Source organism: Lynx rufus, unplaced genomic scaffold (assembly GCF_022079265.1).
Source record: "Lynx rufus isolate CCGP_SWC_20201006 ecotype Redwood Valley unplaced genomic scaffold, mLynRuf1.p SCAF_13, whole genome shotgun sequence".
In the NCBI taxonomy this organism is placed as follows: domain Eukaryota; kingdom Metazoa; phylum Chordata; class Mammalia; order Carnivora; family Felidae; genus Lynx; species Lynx rufus.
Window position 1 is genome coordinate 31,247,219 of NW_025814827.1, and position 14,039 is coordinate 31,261,257.

The 14,039-nt window shown below is 40.9% G+C and overlaps 1 protein-coding gene across 9 annotated transcripts in view; it reads left to right on the forward strand.

Moving 5' to 3' along the window:
• PPIP5K1 (diphosphoinositol pentakisphosphate kinase 1) overlaps window positions 1-14,039 on the forward strand; it is a 39,541-nt gene that overhangs the window by 16,380 nt on the left and 9,122 nt on the right. For 4 of the 9 annotated variants that reach the window (XM_047075187.1, XM_047075185.1, XM_047075190.1 and 1 more), the window contains 3 exons: window positions 2,462-2,587; window positions 3,299-3,361; window positions 8,504-8,641. In XM_047075187.1, the coding sequence (XP_046931143.1) occupies window positions 2,462-2,587; window positions 3,299-3,361; window positions 8,504-8,641 (327 nt within the window). The remainder of the gene's footprint in view (window positions 1-2,461; window positions 2,588-3,298; window positions 3,362-8,503; window positions 8,642-14,039) is intronic. The other 5 variants (XM_047075189.1, XM_047075188.1, XM_047075193.1 and 2 more) reach the window with 2 other exon arrangements.

Consider the following 14,039-nt stretch of genomic DNA (forward strand, 5'->3'; position numbering starts at 1 on the left):
ATAAATAGATGTACTTGTGACCTCCTCATAAGTGTCATATTCCTCATTTGGACAACTTGTGCCATGTCTTCCTCTGAGACCTGTGTTTATTGTATCCCTGCTTAGGCCCCTCCTACCTCCATGGCTCTTTCATCCTCTCCTAATCCTGTAATTTTTTTTCCTTCCTTCCTGAAAATTGAGGGACAAATCTGAGACTGGTGTAGTGGCAGAGGCTTCTCTCAGGACTTTGAGGGAATGTCTCTTGATTTTTTTGATTCCTGGAGAGGGGTGGAGAACATCATTCAACCTTTCCTAAGAACACAGACTGCAGGAAGGACCAAGCCTCAGAGGGTATTGTATTCTTTGGGAGCGGGGAGTGGTCCTTGGGAGGGGCTATCTTTGAATACAGTGTCTTGTGAGCCAGTAAGTAAACTGGCAGTTAGAGACAATTGTGTGGCGTCTGGACTTGGTTCTCGGGCTCTTTCTATCTTGTCCTATTATTCACTCCATTTAGCTCCTTTCATTTTTCTGTTAATTTTGTCCTTGGCAATTTCTTGGCCTAAACATAATCAGCATTTGGACCAGCAAGGGGGAGAAAGGTTTTGGTAACTTTCCTGGCTAGTTTTATGGAAGTAGGTTGCCTTCTAGATCCCTGAGATGAGGTAGATGGTTTGGGGCCTGGAAAATAAATGGCAAATTGATGGATCTGTGACACAGACTTCTCTTCCTAGAAGTTTCAGTAACGAATAGGTTTCAAGTAGGCTGAAAATGAGGATAGGTGTGTCAGGCCCAGTTGAGTAGGAGTGCTGTCAAGAACAAGGGTGGTGGTAACCTAGACACTACCCTCTGAGATGATCCAAGGACTGGACAGGGCAAGATTGGCAGGACGGCACCAGAAAATTATTAGGGGAGGAAGTAAATATAGAACAAAGCTCGGGTGGTCTGGGATAAAGTCTGCTAGTTTCAGCTTCTGTGAAGAAAAGTAGACATATTTAACAAGCTTTATTTGAGCCCCATTCTAGAGCCTGTTTACACATGAAAAGTAGGAGAAGGTGCTGCATAGAGCAGCAATCTTGAATTCCAGGACAGAGATTATTAGCCATCTAAGCTTCTTGATTTTTATGGTAGCTTTGAAATGCTGGGACCCCTGAAACCATGACACCTTCTTTGTGGGCTCAAAGGAAGCTGACCTCCTTTCCATTCTATCCATCTCTGCTATATTAAGTTCCCAAGCCAAAGCCAAGGCCTTGGCTAAGATGGATTTGGAAGGAGAGATGCAACTCCTGAAACTTAGGGGTCAATCTTGTCTCTTTCCTCCCACTCTGTCCTTGTGAGCTACAGTAGGAGAGGGGACTTTGGAGTCTCAACCCTACTCTCAATAATATCTGGAACATTGACTGGTTTATTTGCTTCAGAGATTTTTTAAGTTTTATTTACTCCTCTGGCAGTAGAGTTCCCTTTGCTTTCTTTGAACTGATGTGTGTAGGCATCTGGCTTTGAGATAGGGCTTATGAGACAATAAATGTTTGAGATCAGAAAAACATGGCTTTTTCATTGTTCGTGTTTATCAGGTCCTCGTTCTTAATAGGGTCCTCAGCACACAGTAGGCATGTGCTGCATGCAGTCACCTGACTCTTCACATGCCTTTAATTTGTGTCCATCTTCACTTCAGAAACAATGCTCTGTTTCTTCTTGATGAAAAAAATAATTATGTCTTTTCTAACTGAACACAACTGATCTTCAGAATCAGGAGACCTGGACTCTAGTCTAGCTTAGCTCCTAACAAACTATATGACCTTGAGTAAATGAGATCCCTTTTGACTCTCAGTTTCTTCACCTCTAACATGAAGAGATTGTACTGGATAATCTTTAAGTCCCTTCCAGCTTTAAAAATTCAGTGAGTCTCGTACTTCTTTTCTTGGGAAACGTAAAAAAGGCCTGAAGAGAGATAGAAGGAAGGGAATGTTGGATGAAAAATTTAGGAGGGATTGAAACTTACATGAACTTGAAATTTGGGCTGAGTGCTCAAAACCTAGTCTCTAGTTTCAATCAAAGTTCTTTCCTTGTAAGTCTATAAAGTATTATATTTCTCAATTCTTCAAACTCTATATCCAGGGTAAGGAGCACTGAATTAAATCTAGGGAGATCTAGAGAGATCTACCTATTCTTTTAGCATTCCTAAGAGGCACCTGGAAAACAGTCTATGCCTTTCAGTAGCTTTGAGTCCCCTAATATGACTAACATTGTATTTGTAGAGGCCTCTTGTATCTAGTATATAGATCTTTGGCAGAATCCCTACCTTGCTTGCCCGGTGCGACTATGGACAATAGTGAAATCTGTTTGTGGTTATGAGAAGTGGCCACATGGTGGTGGCTCTGAGTAGCTATATGTATGTGTCTTGATGTTGTCATGTGAAGTTATGTGTACTTCTGTGTGGTAATTGCAGCTTTGTGTGGCTACTAATGCACTCCCGGCCTTGCAGGCTCACAGTGCACAGGGCTGTTCAGCACCACAGTGCTGGGTGGCTCCTCCAGCGCTCCGAATCTTCAGGACTACGCCCGCAGCCATGGCAAAAAGCTACCACCTGCCAGTCTCAAGCACCGAGATGGTATGTGGGTGGGTTTGGGGGGCAACTCTTTTTTTCACTTGTCCCCCAGCGCAGACACAGCTCAAGAACTATTCATATTTAAAGTGGCACTGACTCTGGCCTTATAGCAAGTTTTCTTCATCAATTATAGAGGGGAGAAGGAACCAAGACCCCATGCACCCCTCCATTTGCATTCCCTCTCACCATACAAATACTACTTATTTATGCTTATCCCTTCATAATCTCCCACATACAGCCCTGCTACATCAATTTATTTCACCTTTATATTCTTTCCTGGATTCTGGCCTATAGGAGCAAGGACCAAGGAGGATGATCCGTGGTCAGGAAGAATGCAGTGGAATCTTAATTAAAATCTAGGAAATCAGGGATGGGGAAGTTGCTCAGTCAAGGCAGGAAAGATGATATGGAAAGAGATTGGGGGAAGGGAGGAAAGTTTTTACACAGGTTTTATTTCCAAATGACCAGAAAGAGAATGTTGTGGTGAAATTAGGGTTGTTTGTGGGGTCGTACTGTGGTAGAAATGACACACAGATTCCTACAAGGAGATTATACCAAAGGAGAAGATCAAAAGGTAGTAGTCAGGAATCTAGGGGGTGGGGTGGGAACAGATCATATACTAACTGTAAAGAACAGAGTATATTGTGGGCAAATTCCAGAGCAGAGGGTGGGGGCAGGGGTGGGTATAATCCCCATGATGTCTTTTCTCCCCAGAGCTCTTGTTTGTCCCGGCCGTAAAACGATTTTCTGTGTCGTTTGCAAAGCATCCGACTAACGGTACGTTTGCTTCTGACTCAATGTCATTCCCCCTCATCATGTCACCTCCAGACACTTAACCTCTGAGTTCTGACACTGACTCTGCCTCTGTCTTCCACTGTGTTGACAACCTGGTGTCTCTGAACCACCCACCAGTGTCCCTCTTGGGACATACTCCTTGTTGTGACAAACTTTACTCTTGGCTGCAGCCTGGCTGCTCTATCCGTGTGGCAACTCAGGGATTTACATCCATGGTCACCATCATCACTGTTCTGTCACTTTTTTCAGCATCATCACCAAAACATTAATTAAACCTCTCCCTTTCCCATCACATGACTGCTGGGCTTTGTACAAACATGATAATGGTTCTCCTTCTTAGGAAGAGAATAGTATTTCCTGTATTATCCCCATCTCTTTTTGTTCCCCCTACTCCTCAGCTTATAAGTTTGGTCTTCCTGTTTTTTTCTCCAACTCCTTGTTGGAGTGAATGACTAATTTGTTTCTCTTTTGGAGCAATGTTGCTGCAGTTCCCAGCTCCCAAGCATACCCATAAGGTCTTGAGCTTACAGTTTTCCATCACCATATTCCTATCTCCTATCATTGTGTGTACTTTATGTGGCTCTTGTGCTCCTGACATTTGCTTTATGTTACTACTAACCTAGGGTGTTGGCCTAGAAAACAGGAGCCCAGACCGATTTGGGATAAAGAGAGAAAGAAAGGAGTAGGAGGTAGTAGGTAAAGGAAAAGGGATTGTACCTTGGGTTATATAACACGAGTTACTACACAGTTTCCCTTTAGCCCCAGCCTAAGACACTGCTATCTCAGATAAGCTTGAAGTGAAGGTTGAGATGTGACCTGGGAATTCTGGGGGACTTAGGAAGGAATAATACTTCAAGAATATTGAAGAACTGGTCTGGTCATACTAAGGTGGGAGAGTTTAGAGATCTGTGTAAACCAAAAATTGAAGAGCTGTGGTCTCTTTGTAGGGCATGGCAGGGAAACCCAGGACTCACTCCCTGTTTTATCCTTCATATTCCTCGTTTCTCTCTGCCTTGTACCTTGTTTTCAAGGTAAATCCGGTTTCTTTATATATGATTTTCTTCTGTCCGAGAACTAAGACTCTGCAAAGGAGGCAAAATTAGCCTGGCTTCCTGGCTGGAAAAACCTCCATAGCCAGTCGCAGCTGCTAGATTTTAGCCCAGTCAGGCCATACTTCTCCACTAGGCACTGCTGAAATCTCCCTAGGTTGACTAGCCTATACTTGCTCGGTTTATAACCCCACCCCCACCCTGGCTCCCATTTGTGCCTGTGACAGGAGCTCCCCTTTTAGAGTGGCATCGCTGTGCCTTCACATTTAGCTCCAAATTCTTCTGGCCTTCATGTGTCACAATCATCTCCAGAGTAGAACCTCATGCACCAACCCAACCCCACAACTTGGGACTTGGACTTATGAGATGTGTTACTTAGAGTATAGAATATAGTACCAGGAAATTGGGCCCCTGAAATCAGAGCTAAATCACTGATTTAGCCTAGTTCTTAGGCTTTATGAGAAAAGATCCAAATTCATAAAACAGATCCTCAAACCTATATATCTCTAGTTCCCTGAAGCCTTCGTTAGCAACCTCACCAGTTGAAGAAGAGAAGAATTAATTCTCCTGAAGGAAGAGCAGAAGAAAGACCTGGACAATTCAGATATGGTGCAGGAGAGAAAATTCAGGATCTCCTTTGACACCCTGCACACTTCCTCAGAGACCTTCTGGCCCTCTTCTTGTACTTGAGTTTGGAGGCTAAAGTGCCTCAGATACCAGAATCTGGGATCTACCTGTTGGAGAAATTTGGAGCTATTACATCTCTTGCTGAAGATTATCTAGATTTAAGTTGTCCCTCTGGACAACATGAGGGCTCTACCCCATGGTCAAATCTTGCATCACTGACCCAGCAATTACAGAGTGGATGCTCTGTCTACAATTGTTTATGCAGATTAGTCACAACAATATGCCAACCTACTGTCCCATCATCACCATTTCCTTGCCATGAGGTCTGTCTTTGAAATAGCAGCTGGAAAACCTGACCTAGCTTTGGCAAGGAGGCAAGGCAGTATCTCACTTTAGCAGGAGAACATCTGTCAGCCTATCCCTGCCTCTGTTCCTGATATGCTTCTGTCACATCCTGTGACTACATTGAGTATACAAGTATGGCCTATTACTAAACTGCATGCTGAACTCACTAAAGTAAACTAATATAGTGGGAAAGAGACTAGTTTACCCTTATCCAGAATGTTAGAGTGTACCCATTGGATTTACCAAGCCCATTTCTTGTAGGATACACTTAGTGCCTGGATAGAGCTGAAACCTCTCCTGACATCCATAATAATGTCTCTGGAAACCATAGTCTCATAAGATCACTCTGTGGAACCACTTCTGGTCTGGGAGTTCTTTAGCTACCCTAACATAACTTGTCTATACCATCAGGTCTTAAGACAGCATACCTTTCTCCTAGGATCCTTTCCTTATTGCTCCTCCTATGCCCCTTTCCACATGCCTTTCACTGCCTTCAACCTTTTGCATTTGAATTGCGTATATCTACAAAGTTTGCCACGCAGCTAAAATTGTAAGTGGTTCAGGATTGAAGCTTTTCCACTCACCAGCTGACCAAAGTTAGACAGCAGTGGGAAGAAAATATAAAATTATCTAACTTTTTTTTGGCTTATTTAATAGATACAGTGTCTCCTGAATCCTGAGATTTATGCAATTATTTCTTAAATATCTGCATATTTGGGTAAGAGTAAAGGCTGATTAGTCAATATCATCATTTTCACTTACGGATTCTGTTTTTTACATACTCTGTTTAAAAGGACCTCTATACCTGGTGTTCTGCCAATCTCCTTAGCCACCTATCTAATACCTTCCCTGTTTGTGGCTATTTTAGAGTCTGGTCCAGAGGCCTGGCCTGAGCCTTTTTAGCTTCAAACTCTATCTTGATTCCCTCTACCATTTTTGATACTCTTCTCTAAGTGACTTTCAATCTTTGCATCTCTATACCAACTTTATAAATACATTTGTCTGTGAAGCAGGGCCTAAGTAGGGATGTTCAGGGATCATCTGTTCAGGGATGACCAGGGACACTGGAGCTCTAATCAAGACTTCCAGCCACAAAACTGCCAGCTTACCCCCATCTAGAATGATGTGACTGCTCTCTGTAAGCACTGACTTAATTTATCCTCAGTGAGAGAGGGGAGGGCCTTGCTGTATGATGAGGTTTCACTAGCCCCTTCTTTTAGGTTCCATGTGATGCCGACTCTTCTTCCCTGCAAGAGATACCCAGTGGTTCTGACCATCTCTCCTTCTCTCTTAGCTCACCTTGGAGTTGAGTGGTCCCACTTCCTAGTAATGCTTGTGCCATTCAGTGCCCCCCTCATTGTCTCTCCCTCTTCTCTTTCTTTATCTTTGTGCTTCCTGCCGTGGTCCCCCCCATCCCCTCCAGAGCTGCTGGATGACCAGCACCCTGTGGTCCGGTTGCTGCGCAGTTTTTCCTCTGACTGTCCAGGGGGCCGGCCAGTCTCCTTGGATGCCACGCTGGCGCATCACCTGCACCAGTGCTCCTACCACCTGCGCCTCTTCCGGAACTGGCTGCGCTCAGGCCAGGATGACCCCGAGTGCCTCTACGGTACCCCCTGCCACCAAGCTGGCTGCTGCCGTTACCCTGGCTGGGACTGACTGCTTTGCTTATTGCACTTCTGGCAGGAGAGTCCACCTATTCCTTTCTCCTGTTTACCCTAAGGTTATGTGACTTGCATTTAGTTGCTTGGATGGGATTGGGGCCAGACTGCCTGGTAGCTGTAGCATTGGCTGCTCATCCCCTTCCTGTTCTCCTTTCTCACTGCCTCCTAATGTTACCCATTCCCAACTCTATTCAGTATAGGAATAGTCTCTTGCCCTGGAATCTGCTCTTGTGTCTATAACCCTCAGCTACCACCATCTTCAAATCTAAATATTTTTCTAGCCCCTCTGAGGAGCTAAAGACTATATACTTCTATGCTCCTGCCACTAGAGTACAGGGGAAAATTGAGGCACAAATGTCTTAATCGAATCTTTGAAGCACACAAGGGCCAGAGCTTAGAAGATGGTCAGGTGTAATCTTTTTGAGTTACAGATTTTAGTCATTAGGGAACAAGAGGCTATGTCTTACATAGGTATTGTTGTTGTGCCTACTCTTAGTTTCTTTAAGGAATTGTAAAGAGACATAGGAAATATTGGGGGCTGAAAAAAGTACTTGGGATGTGTGTTCTTGATCCTCTAATGGGGACTTTTTTTTTTTTTTTTCATCAAGAGGCCCTGGGATTAAGGTTCCAAATTTAGGTTTTCACTTCACCCAACCCAGACTGGGGAACTTACCTTGGAATTGTTGGGTTCAGCACAGAGAATCAGTATTTATTCTTTTTCCTAGGGGTTTGCCTCATTTTCCTGATGGACTAGAGAAATTCTAGCAAGTCTTCTGGGGTTTTCCAGTGAGAGCAGAAGGGAGAAGCTTTGATGTGATGGAAATGACCAAGAAAGAACTTCCATCCCCCAGCCTGTTCATGCATGTGGTTTTCCTGGGCTGAGCTTCATGTGTATTGCATGCACTCCAGCTTGCTTCCAGACTAGCTTTCAGCTAGTCTTTCTACCCATATCCTAAATCTGCATGAACCCCTCCTCAGATTCCGTGCCCTCCTCTTTAATCCAGTTCTCTTTACATGATCCCTGAAACCTGCTATTTCTTCCCAGCTCCATGACCTCCCTACCTCATTTAGGCCTACAATTTCACCATTACCTCTGGACTTTTGTTTTATTCCCCTAGAAAGAGCAGGAGCAATGTAGGTACTTACCCTATTGGAATTCTGTTGATTTTTCCATGGGTCATTGCAGGCTCTCCATAGGTAGGATCAGAGATGATTCGATTCACTTGGAGGTCTTAGCAGGTAGACTTTTTAGGAAATCTGGAAGTGAGAAACAGACTCCTTTATGGGCTCTAAAGAGTTCCCACTCTTGAGAATCTTGGATACCCCATCTCCAAAAGCCACGGACTCTCCTGATGGCTCTCAGGGACTCTCCATGCTTCCTTGGACAATTGGGGTATATCTGGCAAGAAAAACATTGACTTTGCCCATCTCTTTTCTAACAGGATTTGAAGGGTGTTCCATGGTGCCTACCATATACCCTCTGGAAACACTGCATAATGCCCTTTCCCTGCGTCAAGTGAGTGAATTCCTGAGTAGCGTCTGCCAGCGCCACACTGATGCCCAAGCACAGGCATCTGCAGGTATGGAGAATACTCTTATCTTGTACGTCTGTCTCTGTCTCTGCCCCTGTGCTTCCTAGAACATGAATAATAAATTAAAAATATAGGCACTGTAAAAAGACACAAAAGTAGACTTGAAAAATTGTTTAATTGCATAGGCCAATTCAACATCATAACTTCCCAAGTTAATTTATAAATTTAACATAATTCCAATAAAAATGCTGCTGTTTTTCTAAAGTCAGACAAATTGATTCTGAAGTTGTCATTGAAAAATAAGCAAGAGTAGCCAAAGAAAACCTCGAAAAGAAGAGTAGTGAAAAGTTACTAGCCCTATCAGATCTCACAACATTCTATAAAACTTCTATTATGAAAACACTGTTGTATTGTACATGAATGGACAGAGAGACCAATCAACAGAATAGAAAATATACAAACAGATGAAGTTAGTATTTCAAAATACTGGGGGAAAGATAGACATTTTAATAAATGAAGTCGGCACAACTGAGTAGTCATTTGACAAAAATTAAAATTGAATCCATACTTCATGCTGTATATATACTCCTGGTTCAGAAATCTAAATGTAAAAATTAATTAATAGGTTGTTCCAAGGGCTTGTCTTTTCATAGAAGCACCAAAAAATCAAGCAAAAACTATCAGAATCAGCTTTGTCAGAACTCTGGAAAATAATCAAAAGTTTGCAGCAACCAGGAAAATGGTCAATTGAGAAAGAGGCAACCTAAGAATGGGAGAAAGCTTCCCATCATTTTACTGTCTCTTATCCCACCCTCTCCCCAACTTTGGCATCAGTCTTAAAGACGGCAGGCCATGTTCTCAGTGTGGGGCTCTGGTCCCTGGTTCCAAAGAGAGAACAGACTTTATTCTCAAAGAATTGTGTTTGTCTATTCTAATTTATCTATTCTAACTTGTCTAACCTAAAGAACTGTCACAGGGTACTTACCTTTGTTTCACTTAACTTGGACCTGAATCAGGGCAGTAAAGTAGCGGAGAGTGTTCCTTGAAAACAGTGTAAGGCATATGAATAACATGCTGCTTCCTGGGGCAAAAATTATAATTGAGGCAAACAATAAGTGTACTGAAAGCCTGGGGTAAAGACTTAGGGAGAGAATTTTTTTGGAAAATTAAAGCATTCAAAGGCACCCACATATGCTGGGGAATTTAGAAGCCCTTTGCATGCCTAGGGAGGGACGCATGTGCAGAAAACACACAAGATGACCCTAAGATTTTACCTCTGGTTGAACTCTGTACTTGGCACAAGCAAGAAGTGAAGACCAAGGGGGAGTTGTAAACAGTTTTGCTAACTGTTGAAGGAATACCTCAACACAGAACCAATCTGTAAAGGCTGAGAGAACTCCCCTTCCCTCCCTTCTCCTTTCCCCCCATCTTCCCCTCCCCTTCTTTTGGTTCTTGGCATTCAAGGAAATCCTTGTCAGAACACTAGTTGTGAAACAAGCTAAAGGAACAGAGACTTCAGAGACTACATATGATAAAGAAGACAGACTTCACAAGAAGAGTTTAGAAAAATCACTAAACAGCCACAGCCTACAGCAAACAATGAAAACAAACCTTAAGGAGGGGGAATAATCTGATATTCAGAGTTAATGCATCATTCAAAATGTCCAGTTTTCAACAAAACATTATACACTATGCAAAGATACAAGACAATATGATCCATTCACAGAAGAAATTAATGGAAACAGTCCCTGAGGAAGCACTCACTAGGACAAATATTTTAAATCAGCTATCTTAAATATGGTTAATGAGCTAAGGGAAACCATGGACAAAGAACTAAAGGACATCAGGAGAATGTCTCAGCAAATACAGAATATCATTAAAGAGATAGAAAATATAAAAAGGAACCAAGCAGAAATTCTGGGACTGAAAAGTATAACAAACGCAAAACTCACTAGAGGGTTTCTTAGAAGATATGAGCATGCAGAAGAAAGAGTCAGCAAAATAAAGATAAGTCATTTGAAAGTGTCCATTTTGAGAAGGAGAAAGAAAAAAGAATGAAAAAAATTAACAGAGCCAAAGATATTTGTGGGATACCATCAAGGATACCAACATATTCATAGTGGGAGTCCCAGAAAGAGAGAGAGGCAGAAAAAATATTTGAATAATGGCTCTGAAGACTTCTCAAATGTGATAAAGACACAAATCTATACATCCAAATAATTCAGACACCACGAAGGATAAATTCAAAGATATCCACACTTAGGGGCACCTGGGTCAATTGACCTGAGTCAATTAAGTGCTCGACTTTGGTTCAAGTCATTATCTCATGGTTCGTGGGTTTGAGCCCTGCATCGGGCTCTGTGCTGACGGCTCAGAGTCTGGAGCCTGCTTTGGATTCTGTGCCTCTTTCTCTCTCTGCCCCTCTCCCATTCACCTCTGTCTCTCTCTCTCAAAAATAAACATAAAAAAAAATCCACTGAGATACATTATAATCAAATTGTCAAAAGACACAAAACATCTTGAAAGTAGTAAGAAAAAAGCAACTTGTCACATACAAGGGATCTTTAGTAAGATTAACAACCAATTTCTCATCAGAAATCACAGAGGCCAGAAAGCAGTAGAATGACATATTTAAAGTGCTAAAAGAAAAAAAAAATGTCAACCAATAATTATTTATCTAGCAAAACTGTTCAGAAATGAAAGAGAAATTAACACCTTCTGAGAAATGCTAAAAGTAGCCTTTGAGGCTGACATAAAAGGACACTAGATAGTGACTTGATACCATACCAAAATAAAGGTAACTACATTGGTAAATATAAAAGTCAGCATTACTGTATTTTTGGTTTGTAACTTCTCTTTTTGTGTCATATATAACTTAACATAAATGAATAAAACAATCATCACAAGTCTGTATTAATGGGCATATAATAAATAAAGATATAATTTGTGACAGTAACAACATAAGGTGAGGGCTGAGCTTTATAGGAGCAAAGTTTTTGTATGTTATTGAAGCTAAATTGTCATCAATTCAAACAAGATTGTTATAAATTTAGAATGTTAATTGTAAGCTCCTCGGTGATCACTAAGAAAATATCTAGAAAATATACAGAAAAGGAAATGAGAAGGGAATCAAAATGGTACACTACATAAAATCAATTAAACCCAAAGATGATAGTAATGGAGCAAAGGAGGAAAAAAATAAAGTATAAGCTGTATAGAAACAAATAGTGAAATGGCAGAATTAAGCTCTTCCTTATCAGTAATTACTTTAAATGTAAATGAATAAAACTCTCCAATTAAAAGGCAGAGATTAACAAAATGGGTTTTTTAGAAAGTCATTCAACTATATGCTATCTACACAAAATTCACTTTAGATCCAAAGATGCAAACAGGTTGAAAGTGAAAGGATAGAAAAAGATATCCCATGCAAATAATAACGAAATGAGAGCCAGGGTAGCTATACCAATGTCAGACAAAATGGTCTCTCAATAAAAAATTGTTATAAGAGACAGAGAAGATCACTGTATGTTGATAAAAAGGTCAGTTCATCAAGAACACAACAAAAATTATAAACATATACTCACCAAACAACAGAGTCACCAAATATATGAAGCAAACATTGACAGAATTGAAGGGAGAGATAGTTCTATGATAATAGTGTAATATCTCACCTTTAATAATAGATAAAACAACCAGACAGAAGATCAGTAGGGAAACAGCTTCAATACTGCTATAAACCAGCTAAACCTAACAGACATATAGAACATTCCATCACCAACAAATAGGGATTCTTCTTAAGTGCTCATGGAATATTCTACAGGATAGACCATATGCTAGGACACAAAAAAATAAATTAAAAAAAATTGAAATCAGGGGCGCCTGGGTGGCTCAGTCGGTTAAGCATCCGACTTCGGCTCAGGTCATGATCTCACAGTTTGTGAGTTCGAGCCCCGCGTCGGGCTCTGTGCTGACAGCTCAGAGCCTGGAGCCTGCTTCACATTCTGTGTCTCCCTCTCTCTCTGCCCCTTCCCTGCTCATGCTGTGTCTCTCTCTGTCTCAAAAATAAATTAACATTAAAAAAAATTAAAAAAAAAGTTGAAATCATACCAAATATCCTCTCTAACCACACTGGAATGGCGCTAGAAATCATTAATAGAAAGAAAACTGGAAAATTCACAAATATGGAGAAATTAAACATTTGGTTTTTTTAATGTTTATTTTTTACAGAGAGAGATAAAGGGTGGGGGGAGGATCAGAGAGAGGGACACACAGAATTGAAGCAGGCTCCAGGCTCTGAGCTGTCAGTACAGAGCCTGATGGGAGCTCAAACTCACAAACCTCAAGATCGTGACTGAGCCACGCAGGCACCCTGAAATTAAACATATTCTTAACCTATGCGCCAAAGAAGAAATCACAAGGGAAGTTAGAATATACTTTGAGATGAATGAAAGTGAAAATGCAGCATTCCAGAAATTGCGGAATGCAGCAAAATCAGTACTAGGAGTGAAATTTATACCTGTAAACACTTACATTTGAACACAAGAAAGATGGTAAACCAAAAACCTAACTTTATACTTTAAGGAACTAAACCCAAGGCTAGTAGAAGAAAATAAATAGTGAAGATTAGAACAAAGACAAAAGAAGGAAGGAATAGAAAACAGAAAGAATCAACAAAACCAAAAGTTGATTCTTTGAAAAAAATTAACATAATTGACAAACTTTTAACTAGACTAAGACAAATCAAGTGTCGATGGAAATAACCAAAATCAGGAATAAAACTGGGGACATGGCTGCTGACTTTACAGAAATAAAAAGGATTATAAGAGAGCACTATGAATAATTATATGCCAATGAGTTAGATAACCTAGATGAAATGAACAAATTCCTAGAAACACAGAAACTATATAAACTGACCCAAGAAGAAATGGAAAATCTGAACATAACCTGTAAGAGAGAAAAAGACTGAATCAGTAGAAAAACTTTTCAAGAAAGAAAAGTCCAAGACAAGATAGCTACACTGGTGAAATCTACCAAATAGTTAATAAGAATTAACTCTAATACTTTTCACACTCTTCCAAAAAATAGAATAGGAGAAAATACTTTCTATGAAGCCGTCATTACCTTGATACCAAAGCCAGATAAAGACACCATAAGAAAATTAAACTACAGACCAATATCCCTTATAAATAGAGAAGCAAAAATTCTCAACCAAATACTAGCAAACCAAATCCAACAGCAAGTTGGCTAAATGAGATTTACCTCAAGAATGCAAGAGTGAAAAAAAAAATGCAAGTATGATTCAACATAAGAAAATCAGTCAGTGTAATGTAATACACTACATTAAAAGAACAAAAAGAGGGGCACCTGGGTGGCTTAGTTGGTTGAGTGTTCCTCTCTTGATTTCAGCTCATGTCATGATCCCAGGGTCATGGGATTGAGCCCTGCT